Below are 24,262 nucleotides of genomic sequence, written 5' to 3' on the forward strand. Positions count from 1 at the left end.
GCTCCCTCGGCCAGTAAAGCAAGATGAGCGCTGCAACCCCAGAGTCGTTCACGACTGGACCTAATGGTCAGGGGTCCCTTTCCCTTTAATGAAAGGGAAGTACTTTCATGAAGGGAAGTGTTTCCCGTCTGCTGTCACAGGCAGCATACTTCCAAATACCAGTTTCTGGGAATCACAGGTGGGCAGTGTTGCACTCAAGTCCTGCTTGGATTCTTACCTCAGGCTTCTGATTGGCCACTGTGAGAACAGGTTGTTGGACAAGATGAGCCATTAGCCTGACCCAGCAGGCTGTTCTTCCCTCCTTATTTCAGAGAACGGACGGTGATGGCCAGTAACAGTTTGGAAAACACAAATTCAGAGATGATAGGTCTATCAATGGCTATCGGTCACTGGAACTTTGAAGCCCAGTAGTCATACGCCTCTGATTTTATCCACCAAATCAGATTTTATCAGATGCACAGGAAATCCGAAGAGATTTTGTTTAACCAACCTTCAACTCAGCGAGTAAGTTGGTACTTTTTTCCAAGCTGTGGAACGATGAGAAAAGCTCTTGGACTTGAGGGAATTAATCGGTACACAAAACAAAATAAAAAATAGGGGTCACTGAAAGTGTAAGGTAAAGGATCCCTGGACGGTTAAGTCCAGTCAAAGGCGATTATGGCGTTGCAGCACTCATCTCGATTCAGGGCAAGGGAGCCGGCGTTTGTTCACAGACAGTTTTCCGGGTCCTGTGGCCAGCATGACTAAACCGCTTCTGGTGCAATGGGATACCATGACGGAACCAGAGCGCACAGAAACGCCGTTTACCTTCCCGCTGCAGTGGTACCTATTTATCTACTTGCACTGGCATGCTTTTGAACTGCTATGTTGGCAGGAGCTGGGACAGAGGAATGGGAGCTCACCCCATCACAGGGATTCAAACCACCAACCTTTTGATCAGCAAGACCAAGAGGTTCAGTAGTGTAGGATACCCAGTCCCTGGCAATTGTGAGCTTAAGGTCACTCTACTAAGAACCAGATCAGTTTTGTTTCTTGGATACTCTTCCCTGGGGTTATGACAATTTTCTAGCTCACAGCTAGAACAGGGAATTCTAATAAAAGAAGAAATTTATTTAGTAAGCTTATTTTTCTTTTTTGCTTAGAAAGCTTTATTTCTCAATAAAACTTTTTTTAGAAGGTGAACAATAAAACAGGAACCAACTTGGCAAGTTTTCATTCCCACCATAATCTGCTGATGAGAAAGTGGCAACAAACACGTGAGCAGTTACGACATGTTGAGCCTGCACAGAGAAGTAAAATAGAACTCCTTCCATCATAATTTAAACTCACACCATAAAATAGTGCAACGTCTCTGAACCAAAGAGTTCAGTTTCCTTGTATGGAAAGCTATACATATGCAGTACAATACATAGTGGAGAATGTAATGTTTCAAGGCAAGCCAACTCTGAAAATTAATATGTCCCAAGGAGAAGTTATCAGTCCCTACTGTGCCATTTAAATTTTAAAAATTATTTTTTTTTAAAAAAACACAATTTAGTTCTGTCCACTTCCAGTCATCCCCCCGCCCCCTAATAATTGCGTAAGTAGGCTGAAATATTACAAACTTTGTTTACTCTGTTTTCCTGCTCCTCTTCATTTCCTGCTTAGCTTTTAATGAGATGAGATTGTCAGAAAGCCGTGTTCTTCACCAGGATGCACAGCACACTAAGCATTGAGTGGCTAGGACAGCCGGAGTTCAGTGCCCTAATAATCTTCCCCAAATTTTAATCCCTCTTGCACACTTGTCCCACCTTGAGATGAGAAATGGGGACTTGCATCTCTCTGGGGAAGATGAGTACAGTGGTGCCCCGCAAGACGAACGCCTCGCAAAACGAATTTCCCTATGGGCTTGCTTCGCAAGACGAAATGTCTTGCGAGTTCCTGCGGGTTTCCCCCTTCTTTTCCTAAGCCGCTAAGCCGCTTATCAGCTGATCCGCTAAAAGCCGCTAAACCGCTAATAGCGCTAATCCGCTAATAGCGCTAATCCGCTGCTGCTTGCAAGACAGGAGGCACGCCATCAGTTTGAACTTTGCCCTGTGGCTTTTGGCAGAGGGTCACAGCTATGCCTTCGCAAAGCCAGAAGATTGGGAAAAGGGGCTCTGTGAAGATCGTGTTGAAAGTGTGGAGGAGTGTCATGTTGTCATCCACGCCATAAAAGGATAGCACTCCTTGGTTGCAATCTAACCACACCCCAATGAACTTGCACACGTGCTTTTTTATCTTAATGCACTCGGCGTTGTGCCAAGCCATATAGCAGTCTTCCTGGACGTGCAGGCCCCAGGAGAGTTTATCCAGCCCAATGGTGAATGTGCGGCCAGCCCGCTTCTTCCTTGGGAACCTTCCATAAGCCACACCAATGATGACAGAGTGGCCAGATAACTTGACTTCCCAGTAGCAGCTGCCCTGGCTGAAGTTCTGGGCACACATGACTTGCCATGGCTCAAACCTCTGCGGGTCTTTTGGCCTCGACCCTGGAATACGTTGAGAGTGATGGCACTTCCGGTTCTCATCCGACAACTGCATGTATTGGTTAGCTGTGGTTGGATCAAAGGTCAAATTCTGCTGATCTGCGGGAGAGACAAAGGTATCAAAGTCAGGTGGGAGAAAAAACACCCAAGTGTCTTTAACTCATTTTTAACTGGCTAATTCCTCTTCAGTTAGAGAAAAAGGTCCCCAATCCCTAATATCAGACATGCCACGGCTTTGCTGAAGTGGCATTTTGGCAATTTCTTCTGCTGTTCTCTCCTAACAGAGCTAACCTATTGTCAACTCTGTTCTAAGAACAAAATACGAACTTTTTAGTATTGCAGGGCATTTAACCAAAGCAGCAAGGAGAAAGTATCAGTGTGCATTGAGGGAGAGTGAAAGTTGGCTTTAGAGGCGTCAAATAAAAGCCAAGCGAAGTGGGTGCCTTCCATTTCCTTTGGAGCAAGATCTCTGGGATCGGCAGGCTCTGCTTTATTTAAACATCACTTTTTGCTCACAATGGCCTATGAGAAATCCCTGCTCATTGCCAGGGTGCCTATGAGGGGTGTCAGTTGTTGTCAGCAATGCAACATTCCCTTTGATCAGCCTTTTGCCTAAATAAGGTTAATGGAATATTTATTTCCCTCAGGGATGCAAACCAGAAGCCTGGGCAAGCAAAGTACACAGGCATTATGTGCAAGTATATACAAAAGATTGTACCTTGTCCATTGGCTCTGGTCCACGGATTTCTGTAAGGAGTTACTAACTGTTTGCGGTAGTTACTAGTCCTAAGTGCTTTCTCTTTCATCCATGTTCCACCCATGTCAGAAAACAGGAGCTGTTCCATTTACAGTCATACCTCGGGTTAAAGTCGCTTCAGGTTAAGCCTTTTTGGGTTGCGCTCCGCGGCAACCCAGAAGTAACAGAGCGTGTTACTTCCAGGTTTCGCCGCTCGCGCATGTGCAGACGCTCAAAATGATGTCACGAGCATGCGCGGAAGCGGCGAATCGCGACCCGTGCACACACAGATGCGTAGTCGCGGGTTGCGTTCGCTTCAGGATGCGAATGGGGCTCCGGAACGGATCCCATTCGCATCCTTAGGTACCACTGTATTAGTTTAACAGATAAATTGTGTTCTTTGTGATTTAAGTGAACATCTGCTCCATAGCTTTCTGGTTTCCTGCTAATCTAAGCGCAAGAAGCTTCTCTTGAACAAGGAGGATCCTAGAGATCTTAACAGGGAACTCACCCAGCTGCCCCCAAAAGCAGAGTTGGGAAACTTGGTCACCGCCTCCTCCACAGGTATGTGGGAGACAGTGAGAATAAAATGCAGAACTTATAGGTCTCCATTGGCTGCCTCCAATATGGCTCCACAGTTTTGCAAAGCTTTTTGAACTCCTGAATCTGGAGGCACACCGGGGCCAACTTATGCTTCTTTTTTTAAAGGACTACTGATGTGGGCAGTTGCTTACTTGCATGAGCAGTGTAATATGGGAGTAGCAAACTTTTGCAATGTTGACTCCTTTGCATGAAAAACAAAAATCATGGACTGCCTTAAACAGTATAGGTGCTGTAATGGGAGCCAGCACAAAGAGCCCCACTAGCGCAGTCTGCCTTCCTCAATCAGCTCGGGGTAAGGGTGGGAGAACCCCCACAACAGTGCACAGGAGAGGAGAGATCATTCCAACAGGCAAGCAAAAATGCTTGCACTGACAAGTGATCTCCTCAGCGCTAGTTTGAATTCCACCCCATAAGTGGAAGGGAAGAGGAGCTACATTCTTGTGTGACTTTGCAACTTCCATGCTATGCTGTTCATATGCATAGACTTGTTTATGCGAAAATTCCCCACGCGCCTCAGGTCAAGCACCACCAGGAATATTATTATAACCAACAGAACACGCACACACAAAGAAATAAATTTATGATCCTGACAGAGGACCCAAAGGAAGCAGCTCTGAATATATTTATGCACTTGTGACCCTACTTCCTTTTTTTAAGTAACTGCGTGCAGCCCAGAAAGTCGCTTACCTTTTAAAAAAGATATTCTTAACTCATTGTCTGGAAGGCACGGTCCGGCCCTTCTCACAATTACCTTTGGCTCTGGTGAGACTGCAGAGTGAGAGATAAGCAAGGAAAACTTTAAAGCAGGAAGGAAACTCATTTGCCTTAAAAACAACGATTTCAAAGGAAAACGATTTCTGCCGAGACAAGTCAAGACTCGGCAGTGGGTTGGGGGAGCCTTTTCGGGAGGGGTGAGGACAAGATACACAGGCAGCAAGGTTCAAAGCTGGCCTTTGGATATATTTTAAAATATCTCTCTTTAAAAAGAAGCAGCAGCAGCAGTGTACTTAAAGGCATCCCACAGTGTTATATTTTTCTTCATAATAACCAGACACTTAGGTGCTCCCAAGGAATAATCTCTCATGGTCTGAAAGAAGACAAAGCACAAATACTCTCTGATGTATGATCAAATTATTAAAGTTTCTAAAATCACTTTTCTGTGTGCAGCAAGCTTTACAATTCTCATCCTAATGCATCACAAAAGACCACACTTGTGGACTGTTGTGTATGAGTTGTTTGGTGTCATGTAGGTGCAAAAGGAAGGGTTTTCTCCTTTGAGGGCAAGATTCCTTTGGGGGCAATCTGTTGAGGGGCTGCATGCCACTGGTGGGCAGGGCTGGAGCCAATGGTGAGCCCAAACCAATGATGAATGGGGTGCTCTCATTGCCACCCTCTTCCGCTCCCCACCCTCCTTGGTACTGTGCTGCTCACCTTGCCCAGGCCCAAAATAAAGGGTTGCCTCAAAGTCAGGAGCTGAAATGAGTAGGTGAAATCCAGATAAAGGCCACATGTTCTGGCCCAGTTCAGAATTTCAGTTTGCAACAAGCTTCAGTTTGCCTTTTCATCCAAATGTGGGAAACTGTGGTTTGTGCAACTGCACTTGTTCTCAAACCAGGATCTGAAGACAGAATCAAAGAAAGGCTTTGAATCCTGATTTGAGAATAAAACCACAATTTCCTGCACTTTTTACAACTAGAAGCAGAAACTTCTAATCTCCTCCTCTTATGGTCAGAGAAGGCTGGGAAGTGGAGGAGGAAGCGAAATGAGCCTCAGGCTTGCTGTAGCTTGTCCTTGTAATGACAAACTGTGGTTTGTCATGATTACATCTGAACTGGATCCTACTTTCCTAGGAAAACATTTGGGAACAAAGGACTTTATAAGATTTAAAAGTCTCTCTGAGGAGGTCAAAGTTTTGTGGACCACTACAGAGAAAATTGGGGTAATTCTCGCAGTACAAATCTAATCTTTCTTTCAGAAAACTAAGCACTGTCATTGCCCTACTATTCCTCTTCAATATGGAAATCTATCAAAATAAATACTTTCCCCCACTTTACTGTAGCACTTAAACCTCCAGCTGCCTTTATTAGAAAGAAAACTGACCAACTGACTTTCCACAGGTGATCTTGAATTTTTCACCACTCCATAAAACAGCTGAACGGTTACCTTTTGTTTCAGTCATTGGTGGACTCAAGGAATTTGACTGAGCCTCTTGCAAAAGCCTGGAAACCTCATTGAAGAGTTCAGTGACAGCATCCACATTGCTGGCCAAATCAAACTCAACAGGTGGAATAACTTCTAAGTTGCCAAGAGGAGGAAGATGATGAAGTTCCTACAAGGAACAGGAAATGTAGGAATCACAAAGTTTAACTGTTGACGTACATGAATGGAGCTTAACTTCAGCTTATTTAAGTGAACTGGATCGATCCTGGAATTCTTTAGTTTGGTATTCTACAATGGCCACTTACATATTGCCAAGCAGGAGGAAATGCATCGCCAAAGAAGGGAACAAACGAACACAAATTTGCATAAAATATGTTAATATATGCACATTTGGACAAAATTGCAATTCATTGAAATAAAAATAAATTGGGAAGACCTTAATAGTGTGACCTGTGTCCCTGCTCAGTTTGCTGTCCAGATGCAACTTCCAAGCCCCTGCCTCTCCCTTCATTGTGGTTCATTATCTCTTAACTGGACTTGGACCAGCCAGCCCTTCAAGCAGAGGTAGCTATAAAGCAGGACACATGCTCCCCTCCCCACTTCTTCTCCTCCTCCTCTGCCTGCCTTAGTGGTCCCCATAGCACTTGCTCAGAAATCCAAATGCACAAAGAACACATTGCTGGGTCCCTTTTGTGAAGCCACCTTGAGCACTATGTTGAAAAAAGAGTTTAAAATAAAAGCGAATAAAAGCAAGTGTGTTCATTATATATTGGAAGGCAGTGGTGTGCCAGGGCATTCTTGCCAATCTGAGACTGTTCAGTTCGTAAAAAAAATTCAAAACAGAAAGGAGGACAATGGCACAGCAGCTATCTGATGAGAAAACCACACAATTCTCTGCTGTTGCTGCTGCTGCTGCATGCGCGAGTGTTTATCGGCTACAAAATGTTGCTGTGAGTAACCATTTGGGCAAAGCCATTTTGCTACAATAACCCCCTCTCACTGCATGACTTGCCTGTCTCTCTGTAGGCCAAGGGCCCCATCAATGGAATTCCCACCCGCCCAGACAGTTCAACTTCAGACGTCCCCCCTCTGGCATGGTGGATGATTCACATTCAAAACTCTGCTCTGGAGTTGGCAGCCAAATTGTTTTTCAAGTGTCTCAACTTGCTGACCATTAGGCCTAGCTAATCCTTTTTCTCCTCTCTCTGTCTCCTAGCTGAGAAGGCTAGAGAAGCGCTTATAATTATGAAGAGTCCCACAGAAAGGTCAAAGAGCCTACACTCTTTTCTCAGTTGCATGCTGTACACATGGCGTGAAACATACCACTGCTCTCTTAGCTTACGATGCAGTGCAATGCTGGGGGAAAAAAACCCCACTTCACAGAAAACTTTTAAGGATAAGCATTTGTAGCCACACTGTTGTATGACAGGACTTCCACACTTCAAGAACTTCTGAGGGTCTGGGACTATCTTTGCACAGCATTCAAAGCGTATCACTGTTAAGAATTAAATAAACACAGAACTCCTGCATGCCTATGGTTGCCAAGGTTCAGAGGCTTAGTTATGATATTCAAGATACCTCCCAGTTAAGAGCTTGTCAGCTGCCAGGAATAGGGAGCAGAACAGGCAGCAACTCCCACTCTGTAATACTAAGCTATGGTTTATTTTAAAGGTGGGGAGCCTCTGGCTTGCTGGCCAAATTTGGCCCACTGGTTCTCCCTATTTTGCCTTCCACGACATTTTCCCGAACCATAGGTGTGGGGCACGTAGAGACTGAAGGGCAGGGAGTTCAATCCTGCTTGGTTTGGCTATGTAAGAACTCACTGGCACAGCCGATCCCTTCAGAAAGCAGGATTGAACTACTTGGAGTTCAGTCCTTCATGGTCACTATCTCTCATCCATGAACCAACTTTAACAAGTTGACAGGACCACCCACCTATTAAAGCTGTCCCCTGGGAGTAGGGATATAAAGTTCTGGCCCAAATGCCATCAGTATACACATTACATACCTCCAGAAACGTCATATCATCAGTACAAGCGAGCAGCTCTTCTGCCTTCTCGTTGCGCTGGGTAAGCCCATCCAGTTGGCGCTTCAGCTGGTCCAAGTTCTCTTGCATTTTGCCAAGCGCAGCATCTTGCTCTCTTTCAATCTTCTCCACTGTCTTCCTCTGGCATTCCTTCAAGGCTTCTACAAGAGAAGCGAACTTCTGCACAACTCCAGATTTTAACTTCTCTGAGGAACCCTGGATGAAAAAGGAAGGGCAACAAAATACAGTTGTTTCCACTGTAGCTGCCTCTCCCATTTCCCTTGCTGCTCTGCATTCTGTTGGGTACTAGGTGCCCCTCTTAATGGAAATAAGAAAATAAAATGTTGGGAGGGAGGTGAAAAGAGAGACTGTGATCCTTGACTGGCTAGCAGGGGCTGATGGGAGTTGTAATCCAGAACATCTGGAGGGCACCAGGTTGGCAAAGAATTCACTACAGGTCTGAGCTGTTAGGAAAGGGACACAAATGCAGAAGGCCCACTTGTTCATTCAGTAACTGGAGTTTTAGCCATGATGGGTACCAAATGGGGTCAATGGAGAGCAAGCACTTCCCATGGGAGGCACTTTTGTCATTATGATGCTCTCTGTGGATTCCTTACCTTGATGTTGTCTATCCGCTGCTCCAGTTTCTGAATTGCTTCTCTGATAGGCTCTGCCTCCTTTCGAGTTTTCTCCAGGGTTGCTCTTACGGACTCCTGCCAAAGAGTTCAAAATAATTTAACAGGCAAGCACTTCAATCTCACCTAGCCACACCCGGCCCCTGCATCTCACCTTCCCAAGAGGGGCGGCAGATTTCCCCAGATGAATCTTCCAAGATTCATTCATCCCTTTGGAAAGACTCCAGAGTTCTGTTAATATAACACCCTATTAGATTGAAGGTAATCAGTGTAGGCATCAAGGTAGCCAAGTTATAGGAAGTGGTAACTCACTGAGGATGTAAGAAAGGGCCATGATGTCCAGACTAATCCAAACCATTACATTTGTATTGAGCAGTGCTGAACTGCCTCACCACACGAAAGCCCATAGGCTATGATTTGGGTCTAGCAATGTCTTCCAGTGTATATTCAAGCAAAGGATTCTTGCTTGGTATTGTTACAGCAAAGTCGTTATGCCCTAGCTAGCCTTAAAATGTTTCATATCTATACAGTGGTACCTTGGGTTATAGACACTTTAGGTTACAGACACTTCAGGTTACAGACTCCGCTAACCCAGAAATAGTACCTTGGGTTAAGAACTTTGCTTCAGGATGAGAACAGAAATCGTGTGGCAGTGGCGCGGCGGCAGCAGGAGGCCCCATTAGCTAAAGTGATGTCTCAGGTTAAGAACAGTTTCAGGTTAAGAACAGACCTCCAGAACGAATTAAGTTCTTAACACGAGGTACCACTGTACGGCAAGTGATGCCTGCTTTATAACTTTCATGGCTTCTCCTACAGAAGTTGAGGAAATGTAGCTTGGTGGCAGCACCAAGAGTTAATGTCCGGCCATCCTTCATATGGAATGAATTAAATCTTAGGCTACAGTGGAGATAAAGGCCTTACTGCATCAAACCCATTATTATAAAGCATTTGGTATCTGAGAAGAGTCGTGAGTCAATCAGGCAGACATTCAGCAAGTGAAAATTTATCCACTGCAGCAAAGCTGAGATTAGAGCAATATACACAACCTAGGCTGTCTCTGCGTCACCAGTGGGCATAGCCGGGGGTGGGAGGCAGTTAAATCAAGTAAATAAATAAAAATACTTAACTAAAAGTAGAAATTGTGGAAGGATTTTGACTGGTTTTTCAAAAGAAAGTAATTTCTGAAGGCAGCCCTGTTTAGGGAAGTTTTTAATGTTTGATGCTTTATCATGTTTTTAATATTCTGTTGGGAGCCGCCCAGAGTGGCTGCGTAGACTCGGACATATGGGCGGGGTATAAATAATAAATTATTATTAATTCATCATCATCATCATCATCATTATTTAAAAACAACTGTTGTTGAGACATTTCATTCCAAATCTGAGACAGAGGATGATGACAGGTGAGTGTTCTGCCCCCAACAACATAAATCCTTTAAGAGTAAGGTGCGCACCACGACAACCACAATGTGCAGGGACATGTCCCACAATCCCAAGTAATTAATGCACCAGAGGGAATGCTTAATTTTAAAATGGGATGCCCGAAGGCTCCTTTGGCCAGCATGACACCCGTCCGTCAACAGCCTGGTCCCGTGCAGAGTGAGAGATGCCCAAGATCGGCAGACGAAATTAATGGACTATGCAGAATTGGACAAAATGACAGGAAGGATTCGAAACCTGTGGGACCAGAGATTTACAGAAGATTGGAAGAAGTATATGAATCATTTGAAGAGCAACTGTAATCAACAAATTACGCTAGTAGGACTACAAGAAGTTTTGTAAGGAGAAATATACAAAGTGTTACAAAGTAGGAAAAGATAGAGATATTGGTTATGAGTTTGAAATGTAATAGGGAAGATAAGAAATGCATACTGAGAGATTAGATTGGAAAATTTTCAGTCGGGTTTGACGAAAGTCAAAAATTTGAATAAGATGTAAAAGTATGTTTAATTACTGTTGAAAATGATATGTTAAAAAAACTAATAAAATGTATATATATAGTATAGTGGTACCTCGGGTTAAGTACTTAATTCGTTCTGGAGGTCTTAACCTGAAGCACTATTTCTGGGTTAGTGGAGTCTGTAACCTGAAGCGTATGTAACCCGAGGTACCACTGCATATAAAAAAAGAGAGATGCCCAAGATCACAGGAGTTTGTACTGTGTACATACAGTGGTACCTCAGGTTACATACGCTTCAGGTTACAGACTCCGCTAACCCAGAAATAGTACCTTGGGTTAAGAGCTTTGCTTCAGGATGAGCACAGAAATTGTGCTCCGGCGGCGCAGCAGCAGCAGGAGGCCCCATTAGCTAAAGTGGTGCTTCAGGTTAAGAACAGTTTCAGGTTAAGAACGGACCTCTGGAACGAATTACCGGTAAGTACTTAACCCGAGGTACCACTGTATATGTTATGTTGCCATGGCCCCAAGTGGCCGGCTCCGGAAATGCTTCTGCCCCGCTCCCTGCTTACTTCTTTGGCTTTCCGCTCGTCCTCGACGAGGGTCCTGCCGTGCTGCTGGCACTCCTTGAGCGTGCACACGCAGCAGATGCCCCGCTTCTCCGTCTGGCAGTACAGCTCCAAGGGCCGGCCGTGCCTGGGGCACTTCCTTTCCCGAGCAGCGGCCGCCTGCTCCGTCCGGGAAGCCGGCCCGCCATCTTCCTGCTTGTGGAGCAGTTCCACCAGACTGTCGAGCAGGACGGTCTTGCTGAGCTCCGGCCTCTCCGGGAAGCTCTTGCGGCACGAGGGGCAAGTGTAGCCCGCGGCGGCGGGCCCTTTGCCCTCCTCTCCGTCCCAGTGGTCGCAGATGCACTTCTCGCAGAAGCTGTGCCCGCAGGGCACCGTCACCGGGGTGCTAAACGTATCCAGGCAAATGCAGCACGTCAGCTTCTCCTCCAGCCTCTGCGGGTCTGGGGAAGCCATGGCGCGCGGCAGAAGCGCCCCTTACAAAGCCCAGAGGAAAAGAAAGTGAAACTCAGGGCCGCCCAAAAAAGGCTGAGGCTGCTGGAGATGGCTCAGGAGAAGGAAGGGCTGGGCCAAATCATCAGCCCCCAGGCTCTTAAAGAGGCAGGGAGAGCAAAGATGATTGGCATCTCCTTTCCATGCAAGAAAAGAGTTTTGAGTTTCTGGCTCCCTTGTCCCCGTGTGAAAGGCAACCTTTTCAAATACCACCTGCTCCTCTGACAGGACAGTGCTGGATAAAAAGGTAAAGGGACCCCTGACCATTAGGTCCAGCCGTGACCGACTCTGGGGTTGCGGCACTCATCTCGCTTTACTGGCCGAGGGAGCCGGCATACAGCTGCCGTTTACCTTGCCACCTGAGTGGTACCTATTTATCTACTTGCACTTTGATGTGCTTTCAAACTGCTAGGTTGGCAGCAGCAGGGACCAAGCAACGGGAGCTCACCCCATCACGGGGATTCGAACTGCCGACCATAGGATCGGCAAGCCCTAGGCTCTGTGGTTTAACCCACCCGCGTCCCATATGTATATGCTGTCCCATATGTATATGCTGTCCCATATGTATATGCTGGATATACATATAAACTATGTACCACTACTTTATTCTTCTGCTGCCCCAGTGAAGTACTTAGTCAGGTAGAGTTAACAATGAAGATTAAAGTTTATTTCAAACACAAACAAGTTTTAAAATATATTCGAAACGCTGTCGCTCTATTCTCTCTCTGTCTTGTCCCTGCCTCTAACTCACTCTGACTCCTCTATCTCCCCTCCCAAAAGAACCAACCCAACTAACTCTCAAAACCTCTGGGCTGAGCCTTAAAATCAGGTAGGCTCTGCCTCCAGGCTTTCTTATTGGTCAACCTATTAACTCTTTCTCCCCCCCAATATAAACGTAACCCCAAAGAATGGGCAAATGCCACAGCAGGGTATAAATAAATTATTATTATTATTATTATTATTATTATTATTATTATTATTAAATTATTATTTCTGAGCCCCGCATCCCACAGCTTCACCCCTCTGCCAACAGAGAGGTTTTTGTCCAGACTGATCCTTGCCTGCTTCTGAAGTTTTTTTCCCCTTGTAGGCATTTTTTTAGGAAAAGCTCTAGATACATGTTTTTAATTGATGTGCTTTTCGTGATGGGTTTTAAAAACTTTTTTGCACGGTTATTCCATGTTATCTTAGCAAAGAAATTGATTAGCCTCTATTAGGTGGTGCACTCCAGGAAACCAGAATGGCTGTTAGGTTTCACATTTGTTATGATTGTTGTTGTTGTTGTTGTTGTTGTTGTTGGTTTCACATTTGTTATGATTGTTGTTGTTGTTGTAGGTTTCACATTTGTTATGATTTTTGTTGTTGTTGTTGTTGTTATGTCCTGGTTTCCCCCTTTCCTGATTTATTATGTTTTATTGTTGTCCTTCTTTATTTTGAAGTCTCTATGAAACTTGTGCTTCTCCTCTCATAACAAACTGACAATATTTCTTTTTAATAAAAATTGCTATGAAATACTCCAGCATACACTCTTCCAAACACAGAATAGTTGTCTTGAAAGACAAGAACTATTCAAGAGTGGCCAGACAGATAGATGCTGCTGAAAAGCTCACAGGGTATGATGGCAACAGTTATCCTCTGATATATATGGACATTTGATTTTTAGTTGTAGCACTACTGGTAGATCTATCCTCCATGAACAAGTCCATGAAGACTTATAAAAGCTATATAGACCAGTATCCATCACAAAACCTTGGAGCAATGAGTTCTACAAGAATACACTGCATAAACACGCTACTGCCAATACATTCTCTTGGATGATCCTCTTGTATTCTAGTAATGAGCTTTATTTTTACTTTCTCAACAGTGGTCATGATTTTAGAAACCTCTAGCAAGTTCCCCCCATAGTGATTTTCTAAATTACAAAAGCACAGTCTTAAATCTTCCACCTGTGAATTTCCCTCTGCAGTTAGTTTTAGTTGCCCTTTTCTACAGGATGCCCAGCTCTGTAGTAGGGATGGCGAACCTTTGGCTCTCTGGGTGTTGGGACTCCATCAGTTCCAGCAAGAATGAATGTGATACAGTGGTAGTTCTGCATCCCTGCTCTACAGGTTGCCCAGGAGGATAAGGCTATCAGTGGCTACTAGCCTCAATGGCTATGCTCTTATATTCTTGATATCACTTTTTAGGTAGAAGGAAAACAACCAGACTTTATGCCAAAACGAAGGACTGTATATTTGATACAGTACTTGTTTTATCCCAACCCCACCCTGATTCCTGCAACTGAATTTCCTGGCTCTTGAGAGCTGACACCCTCAGTAAGTTTTCCATTATGATCCAAAGCTTGCTTTTTTCCACACATACTTACACTGAATTTCTTTTCTGTTGCCAAAAGCCATAAGAAGAGAGTAATTTATTTCCCATTCTTCACAAGACACTTAGGGATTTTTCCCACCCTAAATAATTTTATTTTGCCTATAGACCTGTCCACCCCATCTCAATATACGTTTATGAGCATTAAATATCACTAAATAAAATAGGGGACTCAACTGTTTACGATCTCTCTAAACTCTGCTTTCCCAGATTTCCAAATTCTCTTCTTTAAAAACAAGCATGCAGCCCCGTATTTCTCTTCTTCAGTGTTGCTATTTATAACCTGCAGACGAGTAACTTGTGTAGTAAATGTTTTTTAAAAGATAGGGCACTCTTTAACTATGGGCTTGCTATCGAAATGCTATGGAACTGTTCTGCAGGACAATATTTTGGAATAAGGAACATAAGCACACACTGGTTAATCCAAACCTTATCAGACTTGCAAATATACACAAAGGTAGGCAGTCATCCATGCAGGAATAAAAGGGTTCATGTTGTATATGGAAAGAAAAATGAGGAAATGAGATGATCCTGTGTTTCCCAGAAGGTAAAGAAATCACCTGTGCAAAATAGGCTCTTCAAACCGATTTACCAGTATGTCTCAAGGTATCCAAATGAAGAAAAAAAAAGAAATAATTTTAATGGCAAAGCAAGGAACACACACATCTTGGTATTCATTTCATTTGGTTTAATTCCGACAAATCATTTAAACCATATAAACATATATCAACTAGCTCCACAGCCTGTTTCATACATTGCACAAAGCAGGCATTGCTTATGAAAGGTTCATGCCACCAACCAAAGGTTTCATCCCTTAAGGTGTCACAACACTGATGCCCTTCAGAAACATAAAAGGTATTATGCCTGCTTGACCTTAGAAATAACCTCCTCCAACTGATGGCCTCCTGATGTTTTGGACTGTAACTTCCAGCAACTCCAGCCCCAGCATGACTGTGCTGGATGGAAGTTGTATTCAAAACATCACAGAGGGCACTAGGTTGGGAAAGGCTGCTTGAAGTTATTGAAGCGGTTGATATATTAGATAGTTCCAAGAGACTGACTGCTCCCACCTGCTTCTCCCCAAATACAAGTATTTTTCAGCATGAATTTAAAAGAATGTTTATTCATACTTTAAAGACAGAACAAGGTGCAGCGTTTCAGTAACAACTCAATGCTTTGCAATATTTCAGGCATTATCTGATCCCATTCAGGTGAGGCTATTTTGCTGAAATGGCCCAGCAGTTGATGAGAGAGAAAGAAAACTGTTTTGCTTGGAACATCTGATGGAAGGCATCTGGCTCCTGAGAAAGTGAGGCAGAAACTCAGCTTCTGAATAGCCCTGGACACAGCTTGCCTGCTTCTTCATCACAGAGTCTCCGAGATATAGAGAAGACAGATGCAAGCTGCACCTCTCTCTTCCAAGTGAATAAAAGTGATGATTCAAATCAAATCCAGCTGCCTCTTATATTTCCATTTTCCAATCAGAGACATGAACTGCTTGGGAGGGTTCTTTGTTGTACCATGGCTACTCAGTCCAGGGTCCCGTTGGCAAGCGGAGTATCAAGACATTTCAATAAATGCCATAGGTAGGCTCATCACTGTCCCTGTACCTGTCCAGGTACCTCAGAGGCTGGAGGTGTGGAAACAACTTCTGCGGTGGATGATATTTAGGGGGACGCACAAAGTCAAACACAGGCTCCTTCATGTCTGCAAGGGGCAGATTGGAAGTTAGCACATCCTAACATCTACAAATTCCACAAGCACCAACCTGAAGCATCCTATCTGAAGGAGCATCTCCACCCCCATCGTTCTACCCAGACACTGAGGTCCAGCACTGAGGGCCTTCTGGCGGTTCCCTCACTGCGAGAAGCTAAGTTACAGGGAACCAGGCAGAGGGCCTTCTCGGTAGTGGCACCCTCCCTGTGGAATGCCCTCCCACCAGATGTCAAAGAGAACAACAACTACCAGACTTTTAGAAGACATCTGAAGGCAGCCCTGTTTAGGGAAGCTTTTAATGTTTGATGTATTACAGTATTTTAAAATATTTTTTTAAGCCACCCAGAGTGGCTGGGGGGGCCCAGGCAGATGGGCGGGGTATAAAGAATAAATTATTATTATTATTGTTGTTGTTGTTGTTGTTGTTGTTGTTGTTATCCTCCGGCTCAAAGACACCGATGATCTGCAATGGAAAATGGTGACTTTTGGCCCACTAACAGCACATGATTTCCTCGTGCTTTGGCCCTAATGATTTCTAGCTTTTCTGCTGCGGAAACCTGTACAAGAATGCAGTTGCCCTTCTTGCTAAATTGAAATCCAGCCCACCACATAGCTCCAATCCAGGTGTCCAAATACTGATGCTTTGTGGGCTTCAAACTGTTATGGGTCTGCAAGCTCCCCTGTCCCAGGCAGCTTTAAATGAAGTACTCTATGTACTTCCCAACATGCTATTTCAATACTTGCTGTGTGAACTGGGCTTTGTGGTAAGCAGCTTCCAAAACCTCATTGCTCCACAAGGATCCTGAAGTCCCTATCCAAATAATCACCTCTCCAAGCAGTTCAGAACAAGTCCCTCCCTTCTCTGGCTGGGAACTTGGGACACAGTGGGTGGGAGAAAAAGGTTCCCAATTCTGTATACTTTTATCAAGTTCTATTGCATTCTTCCCCAATTTTTTCAAGTTTTAAATTTAGCACGCATTCAGAAATATTTTGGTCTTGCATAATTACTGGACATGTACTCCAGTCATATTTTTTTTATTACTAAAAAAAGTATGATTACTAATTTTATTTTTCAGTACTAAATTATATGTACGGTCCATTACTTACCGAGAAGGTGGTGAAAGACCCGTGTAACTGAATCATCCCACTGGCATTGGAAAAATGCCAGTCCTGCAGGTGTCATGTCACTCTGATGCTTCTTGTAGAAGTCGAACGTCTTGAACGTTCTCATCTGGAGACTGTGGCTGAAAAGATGAGAGGACAGAGATGCAATGGAACCCTTCTGCTGTTATTTCTAGCTACCTTCACTACCCTGTTCAAGCCGCACCAGTTTCCTTCAGTAGAGTAAAACGGACACATAGAAGGGTAAATAATATTCTCTATCCATCAGGTAGCAATTGCTCCACCAAAGAAACCACTGAAATGGTAAGTCTGAAGGGCTTAGGGGAGTTTTCATTCCCCACACCGCCAGCCTCGAAAAAGGCCTATTTTTTTAGATTCCTTGGGTGAGAAAGCAGTTCAGAACTAGTTTAAACTTCTAATATAAATGTAGGAGATATTCCCTGGAAGGAGGGAGTTGCATCAAATTCACCCAAGGCTACACCGTTTCTTGTTAGAGGGAAGGCTAGCTGTGTTTCTTGTTCCTTCCATTATCTCTAGCAATTAGTTTTCCATGCTCTTTTTCTTTCCAGAAAAATAAGGGAAAATTAGCTGCAGTCACAAAATTAAAAGACGCCTGCTTCTTGGGAGAAAAGCAAGAAAAATTATTTGTGTGATGTTTATTTGGATGGCAAGCAATGGTTTGGAAGGCAGACTATCACACAGAAGTTACAAACTCATGCAAGAGCAATTGCTACTCTTGACTTCATGCCCAATTGGTGAGGTTTCAGTGGGTACTACTTAATAGGTGGGTTTCAACTCTTAAAATCTTTTCCTGGACACATCTTTTTTACTTAAGTGTCCCCATCCCCACCCTTTTCAACTTGAGCTGTGCCTTACTTTCTGGCTGTACTGTTATTTGACCTAATTTTTAAGTTTCACAATTCTTAGTTCACAATTCTACCTTCAGAAATAAGCCTGTGGCTTCTTTCGCAAAAGAAGCTGAAATTTGGAAGCACCCAATGATTCCACCATGGTTGTGCAAAATGGGAAGAGTTACCATGGCACAGGCCGCTCATCTTCAGTGAAATCAATGGGATGGAGCTGCTTGAAGAGAAGGAAGACAAAGCGATGGTATCCAGTTCCTCTAGCGGGGAATGCAGGGAAGTAATGGCAAATCTCCTTGCCCATCTCCATTTTGTTTCCTGGAATGTTTGTCCTGTTGAGTTAAAATACGATTGTCAAGAGTGAGTTTGTCTGTATGGTATATGGAGTTCAAATGGCCATTACACATCTGAAGAGGTAAAGACTTGCCCTCGTTCTAAATCGAATTCCCTAAGGTTACCACAGTACAAGCAAAAGGGGTGGAAAGTGGCTCAATATCTAAAAGCAAGGCTCCAGCTCAGTGGTCCTCAAACCATGCTCCATGGAAGCCTGGGGCATCTTGATGAGAAAAAACAGTAATGTTGAATGTTGGCTGGCCTCCTGCTATCAACCTACTCATACAGTGTACTGCCATAGTCAGAAGAGTATTTCAACGTTTTGCAGAAGGGCTGCACAGTCTCATTAGGGCTCTACAAGAAGAGTTTCTGCATCCTAGGACATGTCACAGAAACCTCCACAACTCATGGTAGGTGTGCAGGAACTTCACAGTAGAAAAGTCATTGTGAGAAGAAGGATCTTTGAAGGTAGAGAATCTGGTATGCTATGGACCTCTGCATTCATGCAACTGTCAGTTGCTGCATGGACTAGGAAAGTCTGCATGAAAGCAGTAGTGGAATATTGGGATTCAGCTCCAAATGTAACGTTGGTAACTGATGCCAGTGCAAAGATGGATTAGTAGCCAATACTCACACCAGCCAGTGGAGATACTCTGAATCGGCATCACGCAGGTGCCCATCTGTGTGTATAACATAAACATAATCTCAATTAAATTATCATTATTCATGTACAGTTATGTAATGCTTCTTTGTTGTGCTCTTTCTGGCTGCACAAATGATTCTTTTCCTTTGTCCTAGCTTGGCCAAGCTTTAAAAGCTCCAGATCACTCAGCACCTTTAATTTTTTACCATACCACTGGCAACTCCTTCATAATCTTTTGCAACCAGGATTTCTGCTGTTACTGCAGAACCTGCACATTAACTAGTAGCCTCTCAGAAAAATAAAATCTGGGCCATTCCTAGGGCGAGGAAACCTTTACTCACCTAGGTTGGTGAGCAGCAGAGTCCATAAGGATCCTTCATCTGCTTCAAATGAGACTCTGGGAGGGTTAAAAGCCTAAACAGAAAAATACAGCTATGATTACAAAGTAGCCAAGACTTTTGCCTATGCTCCCAAATATGATTAGTTTAAATTTCACCCCATCTTTTGTTTGCCAGCTTCTATCAGTCCAGCCAGATCTAGACAATTCACACTAGTTACAATTATTATCTTTGCAGAAAGATAATAAAAACGGACATGCTTTAATATCAAACTAATAACTGACAAAAGCAGAGAACAAGAGACTTTTGAAAAAATATTTAAAAATAGCCTGAAGATCAGGATTTGCTACTGGCATACAGGATTTGCTACACAGATACTACACACTGAAGTGACTTCAGGGGTCTCACCAAAAATGGATATAGGAAAACATCCTCTTTTCCAGAAGGAAGAGGGGGAAATGGCATATAATATATAGCTTTTTAAATAATCAAGAATGAATAAGGTAAAATTACATTCAATAGAGCCAGACAGAAGAGGACCAATACCACAAAGAATGCTAATTATCACTATGAGTCATGAAAATTCTGAAGTTAAAAAAATGACTTGGTGTAAACAGACTCCCAGATTAGTTGCCTACATTAAGCGGGAAATTAAGTCTGATGAACACTGTACTTATAAATAAACATCACAACAATTAGACTAATGAAGCTGTTGGTATATGCCATTGAGTAGGTGGGGGAGAACAAAGCAGTTGGCAAAGTACTCAAAATGTTTTCTCAAAATGTTTACTAGATGAGTTGTGGTTAAAAAAAAAAAGAACAGGATATTCTTCTCCTCAAAGCTTATACATTTGGTACAATACCTCTGTGGGTGTCACCATATTCCCATGATAAACTGGCATAACATATTCATCATCCTGATTGTATTCCACCCTTAAAGGAACTTGGGGAACAAAGAAGGCATCATCAAACAAGTCCCGGTACAGTCCATAGTGTTCTGCCACTCGCTGCCTGTGGGATGGGCCAAAGGTTCTCTCCCATTCAGCTCTTACATCATCAAGGGGAATCAACACTGCAAACAGAAACACAGCACTGTGAAATACTGAGTGGAAAAGCTTTAGTGAAGAGAAAAGGAATAAATGAGGCGGGAGCTGTGACCAACATACATTTCCGGAGGCGGGATGCTCTTTCCAATTCCACTTGATTCTGTTTCATTATAGCTTTTCTCTCCTTAAGTGTTTTTTTCCATGGTGGCGGAGAATAAGGTAGCCCAATGTCGATCTTTGCCTCTTCATCTATAGTTTTTAGAAAAACAGAGAAAACATAAAGTAAGTCTCATGACATACTTTCTACCTTTGGTTTCGCTAAGGGACAAACTATAAATGACTGGGAAATTGGGTGGCTCATGCCTTGCCTTATGGTGTTGCTTAATACTCGCAAAGCTTAAAAGTTACCTGTTATCCCGAGGTAAGTAGAAAGTGTCCCCATTAAGACTTGGCACTTATTGAGCACCTCCAATCTGCAGCAGGACCCCAGTACACCCACATATGTGCATGTATAACTCTTTAAAATGAATGAAAAAAACCATTACTCAGGCTCACTACAAGGCTGTGTGTTTCCAGTTCAGTAGCTTTCCTTAGTGAACAGTATGGGCAGTTCTGTTTCTCTTTGAAGTTTAACAACAAAAGGTGAACAGTCACTTTTTATTGCCTTTTGTTACCTTTCTCCTGTGCTCCCACTCAATTGAATATAGTGGTACCTAGGGTTACAGATGCTTCAGGTTACAGACTCCGCTAACCCAGAAATAGTACCTTGGGTTAAGAACGTTGCTTCAGGATGAGAACAGAAATCGTGCAGCAGTGGCACGGCGGCAGCAGGAGGCCCCATTAGCTAAAGTGGTGGTTCAGGTTAAGAACAGTTTCAGGTTAAGAACGGACTTCCAGAATGAGTTAAGTTCTTAACCCGAGGTACCAATGTATAGGCATGTAATTTGCTCTCAATTCTATGCTTGTTTACTCAGGGACGAGGTCATAATATTTTCACTCCCACTCTTCAGTCAAAAAAGCTCCTAAAGGAGTTCACAAGATCAGTAGTAAGACAGTCTCTGCTCTCACACTCATCTAAAAGGAGGGAGAGGAAGGAGGCAAACAACAGGGTCAGGCACTGGTTTTTAAAAGTCACCATTCTTACAGTGACCACATGGGACTGAAACTGTTCAGATAGTCAAATGGAATGGCTGCTGCGAGGTGACAGTCTATTAGCAGAGACAATGTGATAGCCCTGCTTTACTTTTCTTCCTGTACTTGGCATTCAGGCACTTGCCCCCCAAAAGCACACATAGGATTGAACTTTCCACATGAAGATAAACTATTCATACAAAAAGGAGAGGAGCAGAAGAAACTGGACTGAACTTTTCTGTCCTCCCTAATGTTGTACCTTGCTTTGGAGTGACATATCGCCTGTAGGTTTTCCACCACTGAGGTTTCTTTTGTGCTTTCTCTGCTTCCTTGAAGTAGCGAGTGAAGACACGGTACTTTTCTAGCACCTCCAATTTACTAACATCAATATCTTCATTAGGCATTGGCCCGAGAGGTACTCCCACTTTCCAGAGAACAGCTAAAATAAATTAGCAAAAAAAGTATAGAAGGTTTGGTCTACATTTTATTTGAACCTGTCCCATTCAAACAAAAGCAGAAGTAATGGGTGTGGGGAGAGAAGAAACACTAGTAAACACGGCAGACACAAAAGTGATGGCAATACGCAGACATGTTTTATACTTAAAACACTTACAAAAACTTGTGTCCAATTGCATTTCCACCTTTCTGTTCCAACAGCAGATGGGGCGGAAACAAATGAATCAGACTTTGGGGCAGTAAACTATGTTTGAAGCTTCACTAACTGAATGTGCAAAATGAGAGTGGCATACCACTTTTTTAAAAAAAATAAATATTTATTAAAATTTTTGAATACAAATGCATAAATAATAAACAACATTACTTATATCATAACATAATTTCATCACTTCTTTGGACTCCCTCACGTCTCCCGCTCCCACTTGCATCGTTAAAAAGTTTTTTCAAGCAAATTATCATCTTGTTTACAATCTTATATCGCTCATTTAAGTATAATCTAGCAATTCTCCAAAAGGTTTATATTTTCCTTAGTCTCACTTATCATCGAATTCAAATCTAATTTAGTGGTGGACAATTATTTATGATCTAGCATCCTTCTTAACATTCAACCAAATTACAATATTTTTGTAAATAAATCTTAAATTTCTTCCAGTCTTCTTCAACCCTCTCTTCTCCCAGGTCTCGGATTCTGCCAGTCATCTCGGCCAGTTGCATATAGTCCATCAGCTGCATCTGCCATTCTTCCAGTGTGGGTAGATCTTGCGTTTTCCAGTTCTTAGCGATGAGTATCCTTGCTGCCGTTGTTGCATACATAAAAAATGTTCGGTCCTTCTTTAACACCTTCTGACCGACAATACCCAGAAGGAAGGCCTCTGGTTTCTTAGTGAAGGTATACTTAAATACCTTTTTCAACTCATTATATATCATTTCCCAGAAGGCCTTCACTTTAGGGCAAGTCCACCAGAGGTGAAAGAATGTCCCTTCACTTTCTTTACATTTCCAACATTTATTTTCAGACAAATGGTATATTTTGGCAAGTTTAACTGGGGTCATGTACCATCTATATATCATTTTCATTACATTTTCCTTCAGAGCATTACATGCAGTGAAGTTCAGCCCTGTGGTCCACAACCTTTCCCAGTCCTCAAACATAATGTTATGCCCAATGTCCTGTGCCCACTTTATCATAGCCGATTTAACCATTTCGTCTTGTGTATTCCATTTTAACAGCAAGTTATACATTCTTGATAGTACCTTAGTCTTTGGTTCTAACAATTCTGTTTCCAACTTCGATTTCTCCACCTGGAACCCTAACTTTTTGTCGTTTTTAAAGACTTCTTTAATCTGAGCATAATGTAACCAGTCTCGCACTTTATCCTTCATTTTCTCCAGACTCTGCAATTTCCAATTGTCTCCATCTTTTTCTAATATTTCCCAATATTTTGGCCATTTGGCCTGCATATTGGGTCTTTTTCGGGCCTTAGCTTCCAGAGGTGAAAGCCACCTTGGAGTTTTGTTTTCCAATAAGTCTTTGTATTTTGTCCAGACATTAAATACTGCTTTCCTGACAATATGGTTCTTAAAGGCCTTATTGATCTTAACCTTGTCATACCATAAGTATGCATGCCAACCAAAAGCATTGTTAAAGCCTTCCAGGTCCAGTACATCAGTGTCCTCCAGAAGTAGCCAGTCTTTTAGCCAGCAGAAAGCTGCGGCTTCATAGTACAGCTTTAGGTCTGGCAGGGCAAAGCCCCCTCTTTCTTTCGCATCAGTTAATATCTTAAACTTAATTCTGGGCTTTTGAGAGTGGCATACCACTTTTTGTGTTTCTTCATATATTTTCAAAGATGCAAAGAAGACTAATCTGATTTCTTGCCAAGTCAGAAAATGTGCTGCTTCCTCATAACATGAATATATTCCACAGCTATCCATCCTCTGAGCTCATATAGGTTTGCATGGGAGTTGACTATTATATTGGCCATTCACGGCACAACACAAGCATCAGATACAAAACTCAGACGTCCAAAAACATTTGCCCTCGGATTCCTAAATTATCGGGGCTAGAGAGAACTTAAGCGTCTCGAGTCCATCAGTAGTGGAGGACAACCTACCCTAAAAAAGAGCATGCTAACGGCTTCCTACCCCCGCTCCTCCGCCCCTCCCTCCATCATTCTCCTCCAGTGTGGAAAGGAGACAGCCGTCACTCACCAGAAGTACTAAAAGGCCTAGCATTCCGTAGTCCATGCAGCGCAGCGCTCAGGATGGGCGCCGCCATTTTGCGGACCACGGCGTCGCTCGACTGGAAAGCCCTCGCGGCGACGCGCAATCTGGATGACGTCACGCAGGAGCGGTTGTCTACGAGAATGCCTGCCTATTAGCTCTCAAAGAAACAAAGCCTTATTCATGCTCCTTGTGGCGCAGTCCAGGGTTTTTTTAATTATTTTATTTACTTTGCTGTCATCACTTGTGCTTATGATTATTTTGTGGAAAGCGAGGTGTTTCAAGGTTTGCCATGTGCATTTAGAGGGCGCGCTTTCTCCCGGTTCCTGCTTTAAAGGGGCGGCAGCAGAGAGACTTAACGTCTACGGCCATACTACCCTGAACACGCCCGATCTCGTCTGAT

General features: G+C 43.3%; 2 protein-coding genes and 1 long non-coding RNA gene across 3 annotated transcripts; 1 reads left to right on the plus strand and 2 right to left on the minus strand.

Moving 5' to 3' along the window:
* Nucleotides 1-2,019: 2,019 nt before the first annotated feature.
* On the minus strand, nucleotides 2,020-11,866 carry TRIM65 (tripartite motif containing 65; the record flags this gene model as incomplete). The annotated part of the gene is made up of 6 exons (XM_081851915.1): nucleotides 11,136-11,866; nucleotides 8,650-8,745; nucleotides 8,015-8,248; nucleotides 6,010-6,175; nucleotides 4,534-4,614; nucleotides 2,020-2,606 (listed from the first exon to the last, which is right to left on the minus strand). Exons 1-6 carry the CDS (start codon nucleotides 11,583-11,585, stop codon nucleotides 2,020-2,022), a joined length of 1,614 nt encoding a protein of 537 aa, XP_081708041.1. The 5' UTR covers nucleotides 11,586-11,866.
* Nucleotides 11,867-12,244: 378 nt separating this feature from the next.
* Nucleotides 12,245-15,099, plus strand: LOC309335719. The gene is made up of 3 exons (XR_014153657.1): nucleotides 12,245-12,658; nucleotides 12,695-12,872; nucleotides 12,957-15,099. It is a non-coding gene; the product is annotated as an uncharacterized lncRNA (long non-coding RNA).
* Nucleotides 14,665-23,970, minus strand: MRPL38 (mitochondrial ribosomal protein L38). The gene is made up of 9 exons (XM_081850872.1): nucleotides 23,848-23,970; nucleotides 21,443-21,622; nucleotides 20,173-20,301; nucleotides 19,870-20,078; nucleotides 19,010-19,082; nucleotides 18,660-18,705; nucleotides 17,866-18,024; nucleotides 16,815-16,951; nucleotides 14,665-15,698 (listed from the first exon to the last, which is right to left on the minus strand). Exons 1-9 carry the CDS (start codon nucleotides 23,912-23,914, stop codon nucleotides 15,562-15,564), a joined length of 1,137 nt encoding a protein of 378 aa, XP_081706998.1. The 5' UTR covers nucleotides 23,915-23,970; the 3' UTR covers nucleotides 14,665-15,561.
* Nucleotides 23,971-24,262: the final 292 nt, after the last annotated feature.

Source organism: Podarcis erhardii (assembly GCF_964252035.2).
Source record: "Podarcis erhardii genome assembly, chromosome: 2".
NCBI lineage: Eukaryota > Metazoa > Chordata > Lepidosauria > Squamata > Lacertidae > Podarcis > Podarcis erhardii.

Coding starts and splice junctions, on each gene's coding strand:
- MRPL38 (XM_081850872.1), bottom strand. CDS start 23,914: ATGGCGGCGCCCATCCTGAGCGCTGCGCTGCATGGACTACGGAATGCT. Junction 19,083..19,869: donor ATATGGTGACACCCACAGAG/GTATTGTACCAA, acceptor TTTTCTGTTTAG/GCTTTTAACCCTCCCAGAGT. Junction 15,699..16,814: donor GGTCTTTCACCACCTTCTCG/GTAAGTAATGGA, acceptor TGCCCCTTGCAG/ACATGAAGGAGCCTGTGTTT.